At 41.6% G+C, this 24479-nt stretch overlaps 1 protein-coding gene across 2 annotated transcripts in view; it reads left to right on the top strand.

Moving 5' to 3' along the window:
• Positions 1-1997: 1997 nt before the first annotated feature.
• TGFA (transforming growth factor alpha) overlaps positions 1998-24479 on the top strand; it is a 129312-nt gene continuing 106830 nt past the window's right edge. For both annotated transcript variants that reach the window (XM_027865565.1, XM_027865564.1), the window contains exon 1: positions 1998-2397. In XM_027865565.1, coding sequence (XP_027721366.1) covers positions 2358-2397 — 40 coding nt within the window. In that variant the 5' untranslated portion in view covers positions 1998-2357. The remainder of the gene's footprint in view (positions 2398-24479) is intronic.

Below are 24479 nucleotides of genomic sequence, written 5' to 3'. Positions count from 1 at the left end.
TGAGCTCCAAAGAACAAATACCATTGTCAATCCTGCTTTCCAATCATTCAGATAGCGATGAGAGCTTAAAGGGTCAGAGGGAGAGCTGAACAAATTCCTAAGGCTTTCCTTCATCCCTATGCTCCTCAAACCGGGAGAGAAAATCAACCAACAGGCGATTTGTACAAATTCAAGGAAGCAGGGCACTGCCTACCTAGGAAGTGTGTGGGTGGGGAGGATGATTGGTGGGGAAGTGCCCCCCCCCCCAGCCCAGATGTAATCCACAAGTCAGATTATTGAAAGGGCTGTTTTGAAAAGTCAACAAAGCAGGGAAAATGCCCTAAAGAGTTCATGGGGATTAAATCGCCATTTGAAAAGAATTGTAAAACTTCTCATCAATGCAAGAAGCTTGGAATACTTTCCCTCCATTCCTCCAGCTAACCAAATTCAACCCATCCTTGAAGACTGACCTCAAATCCCACTTCCTCTGTGAAAGCTTCCTTGGTGAGGCACGCAATGCACATTGTAATGATTATATAGAGTGACATTGGTACTTTATCACATGCAGTATCATTCCTTGATGGCGATGTTCCCATCTGGACTGTAGGCTTCTTGAAGTCAGGACCGTACCTTAAATCAATCTCTCTCTCTCTCTCTCTCTCTCTCTCTCTCTCTCTCTCTCTCTCTCCCCCTCTCTCCCCCTCTCCCCCCTCCCTCCCTACCACACACACAGTTTTAACACATCACTGGGCACAAAGTAACCAAACAGACCCTAAAGAGCTTATATCTATCTATTCTATTTATATTCTATATCTATTCTACAGAAGACAGGCCTGAACCCGGGGGGGGGGGGGTGTTAATTTTCTACGGATCACTTAGTAAATTAGATAGCCAGGTATAGCCTCGTCTAGAGTGCAAGAGGAGTCCTAACTTACTGGCCAATGCTAGATCCCCTACGTATTTTGCAAAAACTGTCTTTTGTTTCTTTCACGCAGCAAAAAAGGGACCTTTTAGACATCATCTGGTCCACCTTCCATTTTACAGATAGGAAGACTGAGGCACAGAAAAGCGACAGCACAAGAAAGGGAACCCAGGTCTCCGGGCTGCAGGGCTTTTGCCCCTACTATACTAGCATTTTTTTAAACGAGATCTTAGGGGGGTGAGGAGGGACAGCGCAAGAACCAGAAGCTGGTAAATAGTGGACAAAATCGGAGTAAGTGTACGTACTAGCTGTGTGACTACGCCTCTCTGAGCCTCAGTTTCCTCATCTGTAATACTAAGGAGTTGGACGACTGCGGAATTAGATGGTCTCTAAGGTGCTTTCCCACTCTAACTTTCCTCCGGCTTTCTTTGTGGCCAGCTGCGCAGGTGAAAGAGACGAACGGCAGCTATCCACCTCACTACTGCCGCCTAGAGCCCAGAGGCCTCCAGGGGAAGCTTTGCTCGGGCACCGGGGCTGGCGGAGCAGTCCAGGCTGCCTGTCTTGGCCACTGCGCTTTGGGAAAGCCCGCCGTAATCGCTGGCGTCCGGGGCTGCTGGGAGCCGGAGCCTCCGGGGCTTGTCCTCTGTTAAAATTGCTGCTGCAGCAGCGGTAGCTTATGCCCAGCCTGTAGCAGCCCCTCCTCCTCCAGTCCAGGCATCCAGACCAGTGCGCTGGTGGCCCTTCTCCTATCTAAGTGTCTCTGGTCTTACTCTGTTTCCCTGTGTCCTTCGTGTCTTTTCCCCTCTTTGTTTCTGTCTCTCCCTCTCACCTGGGGCTCCATCCCGCAGGTAGCCAGCCCCTACACGCTCCGACTGGAGGAACGCTCAGTCCCCTCCCCTGCCTCCCGCTGACCCATCCCCTGCTGGGCTTCCAGTACGCACTCGGGTGCGCCCAGCTGCTGCTGCGTGCCGCACCTTTGGCCACAGCCACCCCGAGGTTCACTCCCACGCCTTCTGTGCGGCCCCCACCACCCACCCCCGCTTCCCACCTTCTCTTTCCTCTCCTCTTTCTCCTACTCGCTCAGCCCGCAGTCCCCACCCCCTGTGCCCTCAGGGGGGCACCCCCCAGGGGGTGGGAGGGTGGTCAGCCGTGCCCAGGAGAGGTGACGGGTAACCGCCTTCCTATTTCCGCTCAGCCGAGTGGTGGGGTGTATGTGTGTGCGCGTGTGTGTCAGAGCGAGCGAGAGCTAGGAGAGACACGGAGAGGGAGAGAGAGCGCAGAGAGAGAGGAGTTTCTGCCTCGCTCGCTCCTTCTCCCACACACCGGAGCCTTGGAGCAGGGCCCGTACTCCCGCCCCACTTACTTCCCCCCTCCCCCCCGCACCGAGCCGCGTCTCAGTCACTTGGGCGCAGCAGGTTGGGGCAGGAGGCTCCAGCGCCTGCCGCCTGCCTGAAAAATGGTTACTCCGGCGGGGGAGCTTGCACTGATCGGGCTAGGTAAGTGCATTACCTCCTCTCCTTTCCTCTCCCCTGTCCCCTTCTTTCCTTCTCCCTCATCTCCTTCCCTCGGCCCCTTCCTCTTTCTCCCATTGCGGGGGTATGGTGGAAGAGAAGCTGCGAATACCGAGAGTTGGCAGCTTAGGGAGGCGGTGGGCGAGGGAGACCTAGGGTAAAGAGGCAGCCCGCTCCCGGGGACTGACGTTTCTGCACCCGTTTCCAAAGAGAGGCTGTATCGCAGACCCCCTCTCCACCCACTTCTCCAGGGATGGCCGTCTGAAAGGGCTCCTGCAGACCCAGTTGAAAGCTGCCACTGAAGAGGAGGTCGTTTCTAAGGGATTGAACTTTAAATCTGTGTGCAGGCATCTTTGAATATGCTCACACACACCGACCTACACACCTCCCTCCTTCCCTCTCCCTCGAATACTGCGTCTTCCCTCCCCTCTCTCCCCGCCGCTCCCGCAAGTGTAGGTAACCAACTGTATGTTGACTCTTTTAATGAACCAAGATAGGGTGCCCTGAACTGGATCCTGCTGCTAGGGCGGTGGAGACTAGCCCTGGGTTGGGAGGCTAGATTTGGAGCCCAGCTCAGATACTCCCTACTTGTGTGACCTTGGATAAATCCCTTCCCCTTTTGGGGACTCAGTTTCCCTATCTGTAAGAGAAGATTAGACGAAATGGTCTGTAGGGCCCTCTTACAGTTTTTGATCCTGAGCAGGTGACATTTTTGCCCCACCCCCACCTGCTTCGTTCTCAGGTAAACTTTTCCCTCCCCCAAGCACTTTAAGAGTCGTAATTGCCTCTGTTTTCGATCTTTTCGTCTTCTGCTTTTCATTTGATCTTTCATTTTTGAGACCTCGGAATTTGTGGTGCTTGTAGATCTTTTTCTGCAGATGAGTTTCCTTGGGGAAAAGATTGGTTTGGTGGCGGAACAATGGAGCAGGAATGAAACTCTAGAAGGAGCCTGGCTAATTTCCTTTGAGTTTGTTCTTGGAAATAAGCAGGGGGTGGGGTGTGAGTGAGGAGGGGGGGCGCCGGGAGGGGAGGAGAAGTTTAAACCCTTCAATTTTAAGATTTAGGCTGTTGAGGGTTTTTTGTTTGTTTGTTTTTTGTTTTGTTTTTGTTTCTACATTGATCTGGTTCTCAAGTCCGTCTCTGTCGATCAGATATCTGGATTGCAGGGACCAACGGAGAAGTACTGCTCGTTTACTTCTATCCTTTAAAAATACACATATATTCAATTAACTCATATGTTAAGCTTTTGAGGCCATCTAGACCTTTTCACTTTCATTTTACAAATGAGGAAACTAAGGCTCGGATCACTACATTAAGGATATGGGAGAAGTTCAAAATTCAGTTAAGACCTAGTCTCTGCTCTCTTGGACCTCACACTCTAGTAAACAGATAAGACACCAGTAAAGGGTTGTAATACATACTATTGCATGATGCTTGTATTAGATACAAAAGGAACAGACAAGCAAGTGAAGGGGGAAGGGAAGAGCATCTCAGAGAAGGTGACATCTGCCTTAGGCATTAGAGTATGGCTAAGAATTCAGAAGGAGCAGTGGGTCATGGGATCATAAATTTAGAGCGAGGGGTGACTTGAGGGGTTATGGAGTGCAAACCCCTCATCTTACAGCTGAGGAAACTGAGGTCCAGAGAAGTTATGACTCACCTGAGGTCACACAAGTAGTAAATATTAGAGTCAGAATCTGAACTTAGGGCCTCTGACTCTAATGGGAGGGAAAGGCATTGCAGACATGGGGGGGGCATGGATGTAGAAGAGCACAATGCATGTTAGGGGGGCAAAGAGAGTTGTCAGGTTTGGCTTAAGCATGCAGTTTGTGAAGAGTAGTAAGTGATATAAAAAAAAGCTAGAAAAGAGCGTTGCCAGATTGTTAAGGGCATTGAGAGGTAGGCACATTGGGGTGTGGATTTTGCTTGGTAGACAGTAGGGAATTACTGAAGAAGATTGTGGGGTAGGGAACTAATGTAACCAAGTCTGAAGGCCAGAAAGATCACTTCACTAGTGGGATAAAAGATGGTTGGCAGCAGGGAGAGGGGTGACTTTTTCAGTAGGCCAGAAGGAGTGATGAGGACCCATAATAGGGTGGTGACAGTAGCAAGGGGGGGGGGGGGACATAACCAGAAATGCCAAAAGTTGTTAACAAGCAATAATTTTACAAACACAGGAATAAATTGTCGAGAAACTGTTTCTTCTGGGTTTGGAAGCAATTAACCTTTTAGAGGCACTGATGATCTTAATTGAAAATACTCCACAGAAAAGAAATTTAATTTGGATAAGGCCCTACTCTGGGCAGTGAGGATACAAAAGTTAAAAAAAAATAATCCCAGTGTCTGTCCTGGGGGCTACAGGTTATAAAGTTTCACAGGAAAAGAATCTTTAGTTGGATATCGTAGGTGTAAAAAGTCACCTGGATTCTGGGAGCTGAGAATTCTATATGTGTCTCGTCTATCTCCAAGGCTCTATTGAAAAGAATGCTCTTTGGGGATTCACCTTGCTGCAGGTTTTTATATTGGATTCTAAGAGTCTCAAGGTGATCTTAGAATCTTCAGTAGAAATGTAGATGAGGAATGAAGAAGCTGGGTAATTAATTTACTTTATCATCCACCTTCCAGTGGAAAAAAACCATACAATACCTCTTGTTCAGTCCCTTCATTTTACAGACAAACAAACTGAGACTCTGAGAAGGGGAAGTGATTTTGGCAGGGTCACACTTCTATCCCTGCCGTGGACGCTCTGTGCTACATATGTTCACACTTATGTATATTTCTTTCTCTTTTGACCTGTTACAGAACCTTTCTTCAGGTTCATCTTTTTGGGGGGGGTTTTCCCCTTCTATTTATGAATGAAAAAAAATAATGCTCCATCAAGAACACACACACACACACACACACACACAGGCCCATTTCTAAAAGGACCAAATTAAAAGGCAGATGGAGAGAGTATGGAGAAAAGGAAAGAGTGATTTGCACTAGTGACAAATCTTTCATTTATCTTTTTAAAAACATTTGGAGCAATTAGCTGCACCAGCCAACCCCTGACCTAATTATCTGCCTGGAGAAGGGAGACCCCCTCCCCACCTCTAAGGAGAAAGCATTCTAGGACTGGGATTTTCAGAAATGTGATTAGCTTTCTCTGATGCCATGAACAAAAAACCAAATGTTTCTTTCTTCTAGCCTGTGGTGACTGGAAGGGTTTCTTTCATCTGCAAATTTCCAAACCCTTCTATGTCTTTCTTGCCCGTGGCTGTGCTTAAATTAGTCCTGGGGGATGTCTGAGAGAATGGGATAATGTTCCATTCCTGGCAAGTTTCTGTCTAAGTAAAACTGGGACCTCCCATCCCCAAGGCAGGGGAAGGGAATCATCATTTTAGAAGTTGGGCTTTATGCCCCCTTTCAGGTACTTTTTCTCATCTGTACAATGATGTATTGGGACTAGGTGAACCCTAAGATCCATCCCTTCCAGCTCTAAGACTTATGATCCATCTTTGGAGGATATGCATCAGTGAAGAAGCTGTTGGAATTGTGTTAAACCTGAGTGTCCTAAATGACCATGCTGAGAAACAGTATACAGTTAACTGCGGTGGTATCGATGCCACTTCAGCCTTACTATCCTTGACAAGCCAACACAAATGTATCTAGCCCTTAGAGACCTGTACCTTTTTCTATGTCAAAGGACCACATTATATTGGTGAGTAATTGAACTCCATATGACTTGAGATGTCAGGGCAAGTATCCTGGTATAGCCTTAACCTCTCAGAAAGTCCTTTTAAAAACTTAAAGCACTGTATGTCTATGAATTGTTATTTCTTTTTTTTTTTTGAATTGTTATTTCTTAAGAGTAAAAATACAGTCTACTTCTATAAAAACCAAAGTGGAGAAATAGATGAAAAGAATAATGGAAAAGAAGGTGTGATCCAACCTTGCCTAGATAGAGGTTGAATGCCCTTTCCCCTCCAAGTGGAAAAATGTGGCAGCCTCACATTCAATGTATGATGATGCTTCCCCAGTGATGTCCAGTGAATATTGTTCCATGTCTCACATAACCTCCTCTGATGTCATTTTCATGGCATTCTATCCAGTGAATATTGTTCCATGTCTCCAATTCCTCCTTTGATGCCTTTTTTTTTTTTTTTTTTTGCTTTTTGGTGAGGCACTTGGGGTTAAGTGACTTGCCCAGGGTCATGCGGCTAGTAAGTTTCAAGTGTCTGAGGCTGGATTTGAACTCAGTTCCTCCTGACCCCAAGGCCAGAGCTCTATCTACTGCACCACCTAGCTGCCCCTCTCTGATGCCATTTTCATGGCATAGAGGTGACCCCACATTCTTGATACTGTGCCTGAGACAAACAAGTCCTATGGAAATATAAAGGCGGATAGTGTGCTCTTGGCTGGTGGACTGTACCTGCAGTCTCTAAGGGGCAGCCTAGCATTGTATAGAGAGTGTTAATTTCCAACAGGGTAGTCTCTTAGACTGCCGTAGTATGGAGACTTTGAGGCCTTCCCTTACATCTTATTGATTTCTTTAATTTTTGTTGTCACATAGGGTTTGTTAGCTCTTGCTTCCATCAGTCAATAAACCAATATTTATTAAGGTCGGGGGAAATGAGGAGTAATAGATATAAAGCTGGGGAGAGTTAATAATCTAGTTGAAGAGACAAAGCTAATACACTTGGAATAATTAATGAACAATGAAAAGTAAGTAAATGACCAGGTAATACATTTCATAGCGTTGACTGTGACTACCCAAGAGCTATGTGACATAGAGGATATGTAAAACATAATAATTCGTTTCAGCCCAATGGAAATACTTAGTGCGAATTTGAGTAATGAGACTACATCAGGGGAATTCATTATTTGCACTACTCTGATCCACCTGTAGAGTGCTGGACTTGGAATCTAGAAGACCTAATTCAGTCTTGTCTCAGTCACTACCTTTGTGACTTTGGGCAAGTTCCTTTTCCACGAAGCCTTTGTTTCCTCATTTATAAAATGGGAATAATAATAGCACCTATCTCATGGTTATAAGAATCAAATGAATTTATATATGTACATTTATACTATATATATGTATGTATATATAGTTTTAAAGTGCTACATAAAAGTAAACCATTATTATTTTTATTAATGTATAGTTTCAGAGTTGGCTGAGGACACTGAGGAGTTAAGTGACTTGCCCAGGTTCACACATAAAATGTCAAAAGCAGATCTCTAACTCATATCTTCCCGATTTGAGACCAGCTCTCCATCCAGAATGCCACTCAGCCTCTGGAAAAAAAAAAATTCATGGAAATCAGACTTACATCTGAAAGAATTAAATGAACAGAAATAAGGAAATGTCCAAGGATTATGAAATCCCTCCCTAAAGTTATACTCAAATATAATTTACACACAACTCATTTTTCAGAGGAGCCTCTTTTGTGGAGAGGGTTTAGATTATTCTATAAATCTTCAATAATTACACTTGTGAATTTCATTTTAAAGTACATGATATTTGCAGTCTACTACAGTGAGTAGGGAATAAGCTGAGGTTAGGGTTCCCATGCTTGGCTTCCTCAAAAATTGGTTTCTCAGGAGGTTCATGGATTTACTGGATGCCCACTGCAAAGGTGAAATTCCTAGCCGGCTTAAGTTTGTTGCTAGAGTAACTAAAGACAAAGAGAACACTACAAAAGTTTAGTGAAAACTTTTTTTTTTCAAAGAACATTTTACACAGTGTTCCATTTTCCTGGTTCTTCATCCAAGGAGATTGGAAATGAAGATTGTGATTCACCAAAATAAATTTCTGTGAATGAAATTATAAAAGTTTTGCCTACTGAACACACCATCCCAATGATTGTTTCATGCTCCAAACCATTGTCATATCCACTGTAACAAGGCTTAGTTGCTTTGAGAGAAAGTTTCAAACTCCATCAATTTTATTTTATTGAAAGTTTGTAGTGTATTTGATAAATGCTGGCTTTGGTTAGTTTATATTCATGAAGATGTCTCCCAACTAGGATAGTCTATGTTCTGTGTTCTAAGTTCCCTCCAAATTCTGACATTCTATGTTCGTTTCCTTTTTTTTTTTTTTTTTTGTGAGGCAGTTCGGGTTAAGTGACTTGCCCAGGGTCACACAGCTAGTAAGTGTCAAGTGTTTGGTCTGAGGTCGGATTTGAACTCAGGTCCTCCTGACTTCAGGGTCAGTGCTCTTTCCATTGCGCCACCTCGCTGCCCCGACATTCTGTGTTCTAAGGTACCTCCCAGCTCTGGCATTCTATGATTCTAATCACATGAGCTTCTGCTATTAAGATACCTTTAACAGGGAATGATTTCTCAATAATCTGGCTGAAAACATTCAAGTCCTCTGTCGATGTTTATTCTGTGTAAAACTGGGAATCTTCCAATCCCCCAAAGGGGATTTTTGGGTGTGGGGGGAAAGAAAAAGAGCAAGAGAGGAGAGAAGGAAAGGGAGGAGAGAGATGTTTATTTTAGAAGTTAGGTTTTGATGCCCCACCCTTTTAGACACTTTGTTGTTGTTCAGTTGTCTCAGTCATGTCCAACTCTTTGTGAACCCACTTGGGGTTTTCTTGGCAAAGATACTGGAGTGGTCTGCCATTTCCTTCTCCGGCTCATTTTACAAATGAGGAAACTGAGGCAAACAGTTAAGTGACTTGCTTAGGATCCCACAGCTATTAAGTGTTTGAGACCAGGTTTGAACTCACAAAGATGAGTCTTCCTGATTCCAAGCCCAGTGCTCTATCCACTGCACCACTTAGCTGTAAAATGAGAGGGAAAGACTACTTTAACTCTCAAAATCTCTTCTAGCTTGAAATCCTAAGTCTTTGATACTTCATAGGATCACAGGATTTTAGAACCGGAAGGGACTTCATTAGAAGTCATTTCAATCCATCTCCTTAATTTTCAGATCAGGAATTGAGGGATTATAATAATGGAGACTGACCTATTTGTTGACCTAATTGTTCACCTCTATTGTTAGTCTTGGTGTTCCAAGTCAAGTTCTTCTTCATATGAAGTTTATCCTATATATAAATAATTCCAACAAATAGTGAATTTTAAAATATTTAGTATAAATTTTCCTTTTTCATACTTTCTCCTTGCCCCTTTCCCCACTTCACTTTGAAGCATTGTTTTTAATGCCTTTGTGTTTACACCTTTCAAATATTGATAAATGGTTGTAGTGTCTCATACTAAGTTGTGTGTGTCTGTGTGTGTGTGTGTTCTTTAATCTCACCCTCCCCTCCATTCAAGTTCTCTCCCTAAGTCTCATTGTGGTATAGAAGACATCCTGACATCTTGGAGGCTAAGCCAGTGAAATGTAAATTCTGCTGGACTCTGTATATAGGCCCAGAGATGGGATGTTTGTTTTCTATGGACCAGGCTAGCAAAGAGAGGTATGGTTCTTCACAAGATTGATCACCAGGTGATGAATTGTTTTAGTCAAAGCAATTCAAGAAGACTCTGAACTCTGAACTGTAACCTATATTAATGAAAGGAGCCATACCCCCACTGATGAAGAAGTGGAATAATCTCATCCGATAGTCCTTTGTCACCCTCATTAGGATATAAGCTCTTTGAGGGCAGACCTTTTTTTTTTTTCCCTTTCTTATATTTCAGCCCAACTTAACACAGTGCTGAGAACATAAGAAGCTCTTAATTAAGGCTTATTGACTGGATGACTCTAGCCTTTTCTGTTTTTTTTTTCTGGCTTTTTAAAAAAATTTTAGGAATTCCTCAGTACCCAAACCCTCTGATATAGAGGTGACCAAAGCACACTTCGCAAATACAAACCTCAATTGGCAAGCCTCTAGTTATGTGGTTGTTGTCAAACGTAATAAACTTTGAAATGGAACAAGGTGATAGGTGTAGTACAGACTATAAATGGGGGATTTGATTTGATTCTGTGGTCAAATCAAGAAGCATTTTTAGATGCCTACTATGTACCTGGCACTGTGCTAAGCACTGGTGTTACAAAGGAAGGCAAAAACAATCCCTAATGTCAGAGAGCTACAGTCTAATGGGAAAGACAAGAAGATATAGACATACACATTTAAGTGTATATATACATATACGTATGTCTATATCCATGTATCTATATATACAGAGAGAAAGAGGGGAAGACAGAGAGAGAAAGACAGAGATGGAATAATTATAGAGGAAATACACTAGAATTAAGAGAACCAGGAAAGCATTCTATAGAAGATGGGATTTTAGATGGGACTTGAAGGAGAACATTCCAAGCATGGGGGGACAATCAGTGAAAATGTATAGAATCATCATGGAGTATACTATGGGCTTCTAACATAGCAGATTAGGGTTTTTTTTAAGACCAAAGAGAAATTTTGGTACATGATTTAGATATAAAGGCTGATACTATAAAGCAAAGTAGGAGAGCAAGGAATGGTTTACCTGTCATATTTATGGAGAACAGAAGAATTTATGAAAAGTTTTTGCATAGACAAAGCCAATGCAATTAAGATTAGAAGGGAAGCAAAGAGCTGGGAAACAATTTTTACAACCAGTAACTCTGATAAAGGCCTCATTTCTAAAATACAGTGAGAACTGAGTCAAATTTATAAGAATACAAGCCATTCCCCAATTGATAAATGGTTGAAGGATATGAACAGGCAGTTTTCAGGGGAAGAAATTAAAGCTATCTATAGTCATTGAAAAATACTCTAAATCACTATTGATTAGAGAAATGCAAATCAAACAAAACTCTGAGGTACCACATCACACTTATCATATTGGCTAACATGCAAAACAGGAAAATGATTAATGTTGGAGAAGATGTGGGAAAATTGGAACCCTGATGCATTGTTGGTGGAGTTGCAAATTGACCCAACCATTCTGGAGAACAATATGGAATTATGCCCAAAGGGCTATAAAACTGTGCATACCCTTTGACCGAGCAATACCACGTCCAGATCTGTATCCCAAAGAGATCATAAAAATGGGAAAAGGACCTACATTACAAAAATATTTATAACAGCTTTTTTTGTGGTGGCCAAGAATTAGAAATTGAGGGGGTGCCCATCAATTGAGGAATGGCTGAACAAGGTGTGGTACATGAATGTAATGGAACTATTGTTCCATAAGAAATGATGAGCAGGCAGACTTCAGAAAAACCTGGAAAGACTTACATGAACTGATGCTGAGTGAAGTGAGCAGAACCAGAAGAACACTGTACACAGTAACAGCAACATTGTATGATGACTAATTTTGATAGACTTAGCTCTTCTCAGCAATGCAAGGATCTAAGACAACTCCAAAAGACTCATGATGGAAAATGCTATCCACATCCAGAGAAAGAACTTTGGAGTCTGACTGCAGATCGAAGCATACTATTTGCTCTCTTTTTTTGTTGTTTGTTTCTTTTTTCTTGTGTTTTCTCCCATTGGTTCTAATCCTTCTTTATAACATGACTAATGTGAAAATATATTTAGTATGACTGTATATGTAGAGCCTATATCATACTGTACACCATCTTGGGGAGGGAGGAAGGGGAAAAGGGGGAGAAAATTTAGAACTCAAAATCTTATGTAAGTGAATGTTGAAAACTAAAAATAAATTAATTAATTAATAATAAAAAGACTATAGAGAGATTTGAAACTAGTATTTGAACTTTTAAAATGCTGTTGCATCAAGTGTTCGGACTATTTGTGTGTGTGTGTGTGTGTGTCCATCCAAAAAACCCCATAAGTAGTGACATCACTTTCACAGTGGGGCTAAATTCTCACTGTTCAATTAGGAATTTTTACTTTACAGGTAGTTTTAAAGTTTCCTGTTAAAGGTAACCTTGACTTAGAGATACTACTAAAAATTTCCACTGTAGATCCTTTTGATATGGCTTTACCAAATTTGAAATAAAAAGAGTTCCCAAAGTAAAGGCTATTTACTGTATCTTTTATTCCATTTCTTGGGAGTGATCTTTTAAAAAAAAAAAAACTTTGCAAAATCTATAGACTGAATACCACTGGAGATTTTGTGCTTGATGTAGTTTCTGCAAACCTGTGTCATAACTTTATTTTGCCATTGTAAATTCATGTGCCAAGATTGTGACGCTGCTTCTGAAGAATAGGACAGATGACATTGTTATGAATGGCGGGGACTCCAAAGCAGCTAAGTGATGGTTTATTGAGCTTTAAAACCCTCTCAAATGTTGTGTTTTGTTTCACTAAGATACCACTATAGTATCTGAAACCAAGATAACCCTGGATCAGAGAGCTGATTCTTCTGTAGAGATGGAATGAGTATTTGAGTTTCAGTTCCTGAATCTCAGTTGGAATGAGGGCAGTAAACAATTAAGCTGTAACCCTTTTGTGATGATTACTTCGGTACCATTTGGGGTCTGTTGCATCATCTCTCACCTCTTTTTAATGACCCTACTTTCAGGGTCATTAACAGGCTTAATGTATAACACAACTGCAGCAGAAGCTGATAAATATTAAGAGGTCAGTTGGGGTGATACTCTGGTTTCCTCTCATTCTGTCAGCTCTTGATATGCTATGGTGGGAAGAATGCTTGATCTGGAATCAAATCCAGGTTCTGCCATTTGCAATTTGTGTGACCTTGGGCAAGTCACTTAATCTCTGTGGGTCTCAGTTTCCTCCCGTGTAAAATGAAGGTATGGGACGAGATGATCTATCTCCAAAGGTCCCTTCTGGGTCTAAATACCTTACACCTGAGTTATTCATCCAGGAAAACCTAGTGTTCTACTAAATTGTTGTAGTGGGAATGTGGAAAAGAAGATAAGTCTTAAGGAAGATTAGCCCTTTTAACTCTGGTAGGGGCCCCCTGAAATCAGATTTAGGGACATCAGGGTAAAACTCATTCCCTTAATTATGCTACTGAACGTCTTTACTTTGGCCTGCCTGGGATGTAATTTTATCACCTCCATGCAGTGTTCTGTGTGACAATTTTAGCACAAGAGGAGAATATTTTCATGCACGTATACAAGCAGTCCACAGACACTACAAGTGAATGTGAACCATGACAAATGTTTTTCATCGGCATAGCAGGCCTTTGGGTGTTATAATTAGGGCTTTCAGGGTATGATTCATAGGACCTGGACTAGGAGACAAGCAAAGCAAATCTTGAGCCTGGGCATTTTTTTCTGGTTGTGAGGCAAGTTCATGGAACAACCAGCACCGTGGTAAACAGTGTGGTTTGGAAGACTGTTTATAGGAGGGAAGGGGAAATATTGTGGTACTCATCTGACCCTGTGTTGTTCTTGCTGTAAACTTGAGGGTCTGACGAGAAGATAGTTTGAGTGAATCTGTGAGCTGATTGGCATGCAGGCAGCTCCCATGGGCGCCCATCGCAGCCCCTCTACACCATCCTGACCTGGCCAGTCCTCATCTGTCTTTCCATAAAGCCTCCATAGATCCTGAAGGCTTGTCTTCAATTCCTGTAATATTTAAAAGGCACCTTGTTTCATGCTTGGACTGTTTATCTGTTATTCTTTCAATGTATCACAGAAATATATTTATGAATTGTCTAGTACGTGTGTCAGAAGGCAGAAGTATAACATGCTGCGTAGAAGACTGACTTTGGAGTGAAGAAGACCGTGGTTCAGATCCTGCCTTTGATGCACTTACAATATGACCGTGGGCATGTCAGTGGACACCTCTCAGGGCCCCAAACACCTTTCTAAGATCGTAAGTGACAGACCAGGTGCTGATCTGCATAGATGGAGGGTGTCTCCACATTGAGAGTTTCCCTTAATGATGAAATCACAAGTCGAGAAATAATACTAAACCCTGGGGATGCGAATGAAAAATTACACAGTTCCAGTCAGCCTTGAGGGAGTTTACAATCTAGTAGAGGCATGTAATATTAGATACCATTAGAATGTAAGCTTCTTGAGGGTAAGAACTATTTCACTTTTGTCTTTGCATTCCCACACAATGGGATAGTGCCTGGCCCATAGTAGGTGCTTAATAAATGTTGGCTGGTAGATTGATAAACGATATCTTCAAGGGCATGTACATAATCAGTCAGTACAAAAGTATTAAATGTCAACGATGTGCCAGGTAGGGGCAGCTAGATGGTACAATGAATACAGTACCTAGAATCAGAAAGACCTGAGGTCAAATCTGGCCTCAGACACTTACTAGCTGGACAAGTCACTTAACACTGTTTGCCTCAGTTTCCTCATCTACAAAATGAGCTGGAGAAGGAACTGGCAAACCACTCCGGTGTCTTTGCCAAGAAAACCCCAAGTGGGGTCACGAAGAGTCAGGCACGACCGAAACAACTCAGCAACAGCATTTGCCAGGTAATGTGCCAAGCACTGATTTATGCTACCTCTCGCATGCAGGTCATCGTTGGCAACATGCTGTGGGTTTCTTTTATCTACAAGTGCATCTTTTGATTGCCCTTTGGGACACCTGCAATTTTGATTTTTATGAGATCATGATGTTCCATGATTCACGGGCATATAACATTGTTAGGAGAACATTCATATAAGGGGGAAAGATATAAAGCAAATAATGTAAAATTTTCCATTCTCTAACCTATGTTCTGTCTTTGTCATTTGTGATTTGAAAATATTTTACTTTTTATGTCATTGGATTGTTTTGATTCAGTTCCTTGAAACCCAATGAGCTCTTTTATAGGCCCAATGGTTAAAAAGTGATAGCTTTTGATTAATTGAAACAGTATACACTGCACTAAAGTTACACTTTTTCATCTTTTTTTTATGATTTAGAGCAATGGTTCTCAAAGTGTTGTCCAGGTCTGAATCTCTTTTAGGGGGGTCTTTGAGTTCAAAACTATTTTCATAATAATGCTAAGATGTTTTAAATTTCTAATTTGGAAAATACTAATAGATATAATCCACATAAGCAAAAACTCTTTAAGGGTCTTCATTAATTTTTAAGAATGTAAAGAGGTCCTGAGACCAACAAGTTTGAGAACCACTCATTTAGATTATACTTAAGGAACTTGGGGCAGTTCCAGGTAGTCATTATAACCATCAATTATCATTGCACAGAACTATAGATATATAGTAAAACCTTCATTTACTTGAATATTTGGGGATTGAGATATTCTTGTTCATTTGTTTTCTTGCCTAAGGGTTAACCAATACTTTTGTTTCAAATTCCATTGGAATATATTAATAAAATGCATTGGTTCACTTTCATGCCTTACTTAGTATCGCTGGGATAATGGAATCTTTAAAGATTGAACATTCCCAGGGCCATTGTCCTGAAAATAATGTTCCTTTGCAGAGTATTCTGCATGTAGCCAGTATAAGCAACTGGGCTGAATATACTTTGAAAGTTTTATTTTTTTTTCTTCAACTAAATATATGATATGGTCTTGTATTTTTGCTAAAAGAGGAGTGAAAGATGGCCAGTTGTTTGAGGTTTACATTTGGATTTTGGATAATAGCGACTTTACTCTTGCTTTAGTCACAAAAATAAATGTTTCTGGAACACCATAGACTTCATACCATATGTGTCAAAGCAGCTGTGATTTTATCCTTCTGCTACTCATGCAAATAGAAACCTTTGTGTACCTTAGTAGAAGGTTTAATGAGATGCTTTGGATGCCAAAGAAGTTGACTACCTGGTGGACAAGCCTTGTGGCCAAGAACTAAGTATCCATCTTTGCACACTTAGCTAAGTTGGTCCTTGGCTGAAAGTTCATTATTTGACTCCTTCTTAAAGTGGGGCCAAAGAGCATGGTAATGTAGAAAAGGGACTGGGTTTTAAATATAAAGACTCATTCCAAATCCTAGCTGTAACATTTGCTACTTTTGTGACTTTTGAGTCTTGAGTTCATCTGTAAAATGAGAGGATTAGACTAGATGTTTGTAATCCCTCCAGAAGTCATCAAATAGTTTGTGATGATTTCATTTTATGAAAGAGGCATGACCAGAACTTGCATTTGGTTCCTAACTTATTCAAATAAACAACGATGGAATGCTGAGTGAATTGAGTAGACCTTTGGTCATGGGACCAAAGAAGTGAATGAGATATCAGCTGGAATGCAATCATGTTATTGGAGCTTTTATTTTAAAAATAAAAACTCTGAAGCATGAGGCAAATCCACATGCTAAAATCAGACGTCTGTGCTAAAAGTAGTCTAACTTTCAGACAGCCTTTCATAAATATTTGCCATATAAAATCCTAGTTAAAAATAAATACTATAAGCTGTTGGGAAATAGTTGCAACATAAAGAAATGTAATGTAAAATTACATTACATGTAACACAACTTTCACCAGTAATTTATTTACAAACATTGGTCCTAGATTATCAATTATGGCATGTGTTATTTCCATCGAGTTTATTGACTAGTCAGTAATTAAAAATAAATATGGCATTGTGTGTTTCCCCTGGTACGCAGGATCTATCTTCTTTCCCTTAACACCATTTTTATGAAAGGTAGTTGCACTTCTGAATAAATTTATCTACTCTTCACGAAAGATGAAGTCGGTGACCAAAGGGCATTAAGGAGAGTCATGTTGTGACCCCATTTGGGGTTTTCTTGGCAGATACTAGAGTGGCTTGCCATCTCCTTCCCCAGCTCATTTTACAGATGAGGAAACTAAGGCAAACAGGGTTAAGTGATTTGCCTAGGGTCACACAGTTAACTGTTTGAGATGGGATTTGAACTCGAATGTTCCTTATTCCAGGCCTGGCACTCTGTGCACTGTGGTGCCGCCTAACTGCATAGTGAGCATGAGTAGCTTAAAGCATATTGCCAGTAAAGAATTGCATACAAAATGCATCATAAAAAATATCCTCAAAGAGACATATGACTGGGAAATGAGTTGGGCCAGTCATACGTCAAGTAAGGGATAACAGACTCCCACTCCATTGAACTCTTACACACTACATAATGCTAATAGAAATAGAAGGATGTTCCCACTGCGGTGTGTGGAAGACCTATGGAAGATTTACCAGAAAACCAGAGGATCACAGATTTGGAGCTAAAAGGGACCCTAGACGTCATCTAGCCCTATCTCGTCCTCGTATGGATGAAGCAGCCGAGACACAGGGAAGTTTAAGTTGCCCAAGATGATACAGATAGTAAGTGGCAAAGGCAAGATTTGAACCCAGGCCTCCTAACTTCAAATCTAACACATGTGTAGGAGTCTTGAGGCATGAAAATCCATGCTGCACATTCCACTCTGTACCCACATTGAGGAGTTCCTGGCACCACTGAAGTATCTAAGCTTTTTAAAAAGGTGTGTTTTCAACTAATGGGGAAGGTGTCTTTCACCCACTGACAATTACTATTCTACCAGGAAACATGAAAGAACAAACGTGGTTGAATGGAAGTCTTTGTTTTGCGAGCTATGAAAGAATAGGAAAAATATCTTACAACACATATTATTTTTTGACCCTTCTAGGACAGGTGTGGGGAAGCTGTGGCCTTGAGGCCACATGTGGCCCTCTAGGTCCTCGGGTGCAGTCTTCTGACCCAGTCCAAGTTTTACAGAACAAATCCTTTTACTAAGGGGATTTGTTCTGTGAAGTTTGGATTCAGTCAAAGGACAGCACTTGAGGACCTAGAGGGCCACATGTGGCCTCAAGGCCACAGCTTCCCCACACCTGTTCTAGAATCATATTGTTTAGACCAAGAAGTGGCTTCATGTCATCCAGTCTCCACATTTTAGAGGTGAAGAAACCAAGGTCCAGAGAGGGGAAGGGACTTGATCAATGTCACAGAGCTTGGATCAATTGGAAATCAAATTCTTTGATCCGAAATCCCATGTTCTTTCTATTGTACCAAGCTTGATGTGTACGCTCATGAACAGTTGTGAGATTTGGTCTGTTGGGTCCTTTGTGGAGTTTAGTGGAATTTTAAATTTATTAAACAGCTGTATTATTAAAAGGAATTTTAGGGTGAACTGTTTTAGAGCCAATAATTACTCTTTAATTGATCGGTTTTGTACAGCTTCATGGCTTCATATTTTATTTTTTTGAATAGGAGTATACTCATGCAGCGTCTTCCACTTGATGAGTACATTCAATTCATTTCATTTGGATAATGATGAGGGAGCCAAGACAGTGAATGTTGGAGGGAATCAAGAATTTAAACTATCCCTCTGGTTATTTAATCCTGATCTCCTTTATGAAAATCCTCTTGGAGTCTGAGCAAAGACTACTCTTGTACTTTCCACGTTTCAATATTCTGTTTCTGATAATTGCACATTTGACTTAACGTTCATTTGGATCCCTGTTACATCTCCATGACCCCAGCATCTTTGCACTGCCTGCCAGTCAGTGATGTTTAATAATAATAATACTAATAACAATTAGCATTCATATAGAACCTACTATGTGCCAGGCTGTGCCAAGTGCTTTTACAGATAGTATCTCATTTGATCCTCACAACAACCCTGGGAGACAGATGTTATCATTATCCCAGTTTTACTATTGAGGAAACTGAGGCAAACAGAGGCAAAGTAACTTGCTTAAGGTCACACAGCTAGTGAGTTTTTCTGAGAATGGATTTCAACTCAAATCTTCCTAACTCCAGGCCCAGTGCCCTATCTACCACACCACCCAGCTGCCTGTTTAAAAATCTTTACCAACTGGGAGAAAAAAGAAAATTAAACCTTTAGAGACAGACATTCTATCTTCCTGACTGGACTTTTCTGTTCTCCTCCTATTCCATTTGAACAGATTGGGCAGGTACAGTGACCTAGCCAAGCAGTACTGTTTATACTGTTGTTCTATTTTTCATTTGTGTCCGACTCTTCATGACCACATGACCTACCATATCATGCCAATACTGTCCATGGGGGTTTCTTGGCAAAGATACCATTTTCTTCCCTGCTAGATTAAGGCAAACAGGTTAAGTGACTTTTGCCCAGGGTCACACAACTGGTAAGTATCTGAGGCCTGATTTGAACTCTGGTCTTCCAGACTGTACGCCAAGCCACCTATCAGCTTCCAGTGCTGTTCATATATGATTAGGAAAAAAAAAAAAAGATGGGCTGGTTACCTAGAAAGAGTGAGATATGATTCAATCAATCAATAAACATAGATTAAGTGCCTACTATGTGCCAGGCTCTTCGCTAAGTGCTGGGGATACAAAGACGGGCAAAAGACAGTCCCTGCCCTCATGGAGCTTACAATCTAAAGAAGGAGACAACATGCAAACAAATATATACAAAGCAAGCTATATACAGATAAATAGGAAATAACAGAGGGAAAACATTGGAATTCAGAGGGAAAAGTTTCAGGTAGAAGGCTGGATTTTAGTTGGGACTTAAAGAAAGTGAGGGAGGTCAGTAGTGGATAACCTTCATACTTTGTTGTTTTCCTTATCCTGTTAAGGTTGTTTGAAGAACCCTGTTAGAACTAGGCTGACATGATGCACGTCCTTTTGTCCTGCAAAGAAATAGATATAAACGTATGCAGACCAGAACTGTTTCCTTGGATGTGATACTGGGCGTTCTAGTGGATGGGAGAAGGATTGTTGGGCTGTGTTCCTTTTGTTAAAGTGACATAACCTCAGCAGAGCTCAGAAAAACCTCCACGTGGGAAAGAGATTGGCCTGAGAGTCAGTAGTCCTTGGTTTAGGTCTTAGCGGGGCCAGTTATTAGCTTTGTGACCATGGGCAAGTCACTTAACTTTTCAGGGCCTCAGATTGCCCATCTGGAAACTGAGCCAGTTGGACAAGATGACTTTTCAGCTTGCTTCTGGATCTAATACCCTGTGATTGTGTTTTCTGCAGAAGGCTGTTGGTTGCCTTTGGGCATGTGGTAACATTTATTTGACTCTGCCTTATATAGTGAAAACGACATGGGTAAATCTGAAGAATGATACCACTGTTTGCCTTGAGTACCTGATTCATTAGCAGAACATAAGGTCCTTGAGAGGAAGGACTATTTTTTGTTTGTTTTGTTTTTAAATTTTGCCTTGTATTTCCAGTACTTCCCATGGTGGCCTGACATGGTGAGTGCTTAATAAAAGCTTATTGGGATGGATTTGATTTGTGAAAAATTGGATTCCAAATAGGAAAACCAAAGAGAATTAAATTAATAGGGATTGTTTAAAACTACTTGGCATTTCCACTAGCATTGTATTCTCAGTTTCTGAGACAAGGTATACTGAAAAAGGGGTAGCTAGGTGGCGCCATAGTGCATATAGTGCTGGGCCTGGAATCAGTAAGATTCCTCTTCTTAAGTTCAAATCCCACCTCAGACACTTACTAGCTGTGTGACCCAGGGCAAGTCACTTAACCCTGTTTGCCTCAGTTTCCTCATCTGCAAAACGAGCCAGAGAAAGAAATGGCAAACCACTTCACCATCTTTGCCAAGAAATGCCCAAATGGGGTCATGAAGAGTCAGACACAACTGAAACAACTAAGCAACAAATACTGAAGAACTCCAGAAGAGCAATTGGTGAACTGTGGATTTGAATCGTGTAACTAGCTGTATCCTTGAGCTATTTGCTTCACTGGAATTCAGTTTCTTCCTCCTTAATGAGAGGATTGAACTAGATAGGTTCTTAGGATCATAGACTTCGAGCTGGGTGAGACCTTAGAGGTCAGTGATTCTAATCCTCCTCCTTTTAAAGATGAGGAAACTGATGCCCAGAGAGGTTAAGTGATTTACCCAGGGGCACCCAGCTGATGTTTGAGGTGGGATTTGAATTCAGGTCTTCCTGACTCCAAGTTCTTTGTTGTATCCCCCACACTGCCTATGGTCTACATATTGCTCTCAATCCTGTGCACTGTTACAAGCTTTGGGTTCAGCTTAGTTATTTTCTTCACCTGGGCTATGGTTTCCTCCTTTGCAATGGTAATTTTTAGGGGTTCTTGGTTTCTGCACAGATTGCTGTTGATAGTTACAGGAAACCTTGGGGCTTTTCAGTCTTGAGCTTTTTGCCTCATTAATGCTAAGGGCTCTTTGAATGCTTCTTTGCTTTTCTCTTGTAGTGGAGAAAAAGTCTGGAGTATGAAAGTCCTGTTCTATAGGCCATCTTGACTTCAATAAATCAACATGCATTTGAGAACCCACTCTGCAGAAAGCATAGAATTACTCATTGAATAAGACCCATTTCCTGCCCTCACAGAGCTTACAGTCTAGTAAGGAGAATAAGATATCTTTCTTTATTCTTGAGCTTTTGTTTCCAACTAACTTTCTGAATCTTTAACTTTCCCTTCCCTTTCTTGCCCTATTTCTTCCTCCTTCTCTCCCTGCTTCCATTCTCCATAATTCGTAATTTAGACCCATGCACACAGTGGATGATCAGTAAACATTTGCTGCTGAGTTAGAATTCACTCTTAGGTTTGATTGAAACCAAACCATGGCCTTGTAACTTTACTTTAACTACTTTCTTTTCCTTTTTCTCCTTAGATCTGTGTTACAAAGGGTGACTTGCTAAGTGGGGGATATATTCAATCAATCATTAAACATTTATTAAGCATCTACTCTGTGCCAGGCACTGTGGTAAGCACTGGGGATACAAAAGGAGGTAAAAGACAGCTCCTGCCTTCAAAGAGCTTACAATCTAATGGGGGAGACCAGAAGTAAACAAATATGTACAAACAAGCTATGTATAGGATAAATGGCAAATAATTAACAGAGGGAAAGCACTAGAATTAAGAGGGGTTGGCAAAGGGCTTCCTATAAAAGATGGGATTTTAGCTGAGACTTCAAGAAGTCAGGGAAGTTAGTAGCCAGAGTTGAAAAGAGAGAAGATTCCAAGCATTGAGGATAGCCAGAGAAAATTCACTGAGCTGAGAGATTGGCATGTCTTGTTCATGGAACAGCCAGGAAGAGGCCAGTGTCACTGGAATGAAGAGAACCTGTTGGGGAAGTGAGGTGTAAGGAAAAGTAGGAGGAAGCTGTGTTATACTGGGCTTTGGATACCAAGCAGGGCATTTTGTATTTGATCCTGGAGGCAACAGGGCACCACTGGAGTTTATTGAGTTGGGAGGTAACATAGTCAGAACCGGGCTTTAGGAAAAATCACTCTGGTGGCTGAATGGAGGATGGACTGGAGAGGGGAGACTTGAGGCAGGCAGACCCTCCCCCCCCAAGCTGTTGCAATAGTCCAGGTGTGAGGGGATGAGGGCCTGCACTAGAGCGGTGCTGGCATCACAGGAGAGAAGGGCACATATTTAAAAGATGTTGTAAAGATGAAATCAACAGGTTCTGGCCCTTGAGGGGCAAGGAGAATGGTGTTGCCCTCTATAGTAATAGGAAAGGTAGGAGAAGGAATGAGGTTAGGGAGGAAGATGAGTTCTGTTTTGGACATAAGATGTCTATTGGACATTCCGCTTAAGATGTTTGAAAGGCAGTTAAAGATATGAAATTGGAGGTCTGAAGAGGGTTTGGAGAAATAGATTTGTCAGCAGAGAGATACTAATTAAATCCATGATGAGGTCACCAAGTGAGATAGTTTAGAGAAAGAAGAGAAGAGGGCCCAGGACAGGATCTTGAGGGACATCCATGATTACAGGACTTGATCTGGATGAGGATCTAGGAAAAGGGACTGAGGAGGAATGGTCAGATAGGTAGAAGGAGAACTGAGAGGTGAGAGAGAGAGGTATTCCGAAAACCTAAAGAAAAGAGAGCATCAAGGAAGAGAGTATGATCAATAGTGTCAAAAGCTACAGAGAGGTCAGGAAGAGTGAGTACTGAGAAAAGGCCTTTGGATTTGGCAAATAAGAGATCATTGGTGTCTTTGGAGAGACAAGTTTCAGTGGAATGATAAGGTTGGAAGCTGGATTGTAAGGGGTTAAGGAGAGAGTGAGAGGAGAGAAAATGGAGGCACCTATTGTGGATGGCCTTTTGGAGGAGGTTAGCTACAAAGGGCAGAAGAGATTTAGGATAAGGATGGTAGGGTCAGGTGAGGGATTTTTCCAGATTTTGTAGGCAGCAGGGAATAAGGCTGTAGACAGGGAGACATAGAAAATAAATGAGAGAATGAGGATGACAGAGGGGGCAATCTGTTGGAGGAGATGGGTTGGAATGGGATCACTTGAGCAGCTAGAGGGTAAAAGCCTTGGAAAGGAGTGAAGCCACCTTATCATGTGAGACAGGAATGAATGAGAAAGGTTGTGGTAGAAGGTATCTAAGTGATAGGAGATGAGGAAGTGGAGAGAAGGAGCTCATGGCAAATGGCTTCAGTTTTTTTCTGTAAAATATGGGGCAAAGTTCTCAGCTAAGGGGGTAGGGACAGACAACCATAGGAGGTTTGAGGAGGAATAAAAAAGTTTGGAAGCACTGAAGTGGAAATTGGAGTAGAGAGTTGATAGGTATAGAAGGATTGCCTAGCAGCAGTGAGAGCCCAATTGAGATTGTATAACAAATTGTAGTGCACTCGATCAGAACAATTTTGTGATTTTCTCTCACTTTGTTTGGCAGTGAATGATAGGAGTGATCCAAGGCTGAGGCTTGTCAGGGTGTAATTGGTGAAATGATGGGGTTGGGGTGAGGGTTTCAAGGGATTTTGTTCACCAAGTGGTCAAGGTGGGGAAAAGAGATGAGAGTGACTAGTGCTGGCCTGGGAGAGAAATGAATATTCTTTTGCCTGAGTTTACCTTCTTTTAACACAGTATATCTCTTATGTGTACCTTGTTATTTACATGCTGTCTTCCTCATTATAATGAAAGTTCCTTGAGGATGGGAACTGGTTTTGATTTTTTTTTAAATCTTTTTAGCACTATGTTTGGCACGTAGTAAACAGTAAGTGCTTAATACATGCTTGTTGATTGATTAAATGCATCTTTTTCATCTTCCCACCTTTTTTTTAAATACAACAACAATAATGATGATGATAACACATCACTTAAAATTATTTTTCAGGAATGGGAGTTTTATCCATGAGGTAGAGAAGTGATATGTTCTTAGGAGGCAAGTGAAGGCTTCAATTCATGCTTTTTCTTAAATCCTTTTTTTTTTAAAAGATGGTCCATGAAACAAATACCACAGACATGTGAACCAACAGATCTGGCTTGGGGTTGCAACAGAGGCCTGTTAGGCAGGATCAACTCCTCAGCAAACAGAGGAGCTACTGAGGGCGTAGACCCAGTGTGTCAATGTGTTCTGTCATTGTGCAGGGTACACTGGGAAATATGCCAC

This window comes from Vombatus ursinus, unplaced genomic scaffold, assembly GCF_900497805.2.
Source record: "Vombatus ursinus unplaced genomic scaffold, bare-nosed wombat genome assembly UNPS02014778.1, whole genome shotgun sequence".
Taxonomy (NCBI): Eukaryota; Metazoa; Chordata; class Mammalia; order Diprotodontia; family Vombatidae; genus Vombatus; species Vombatus ursinus.
Note: the sequence above shows the minus strand (reverse complement) of the source record. Positions and strands in the feature narration are given on the sequence as shown.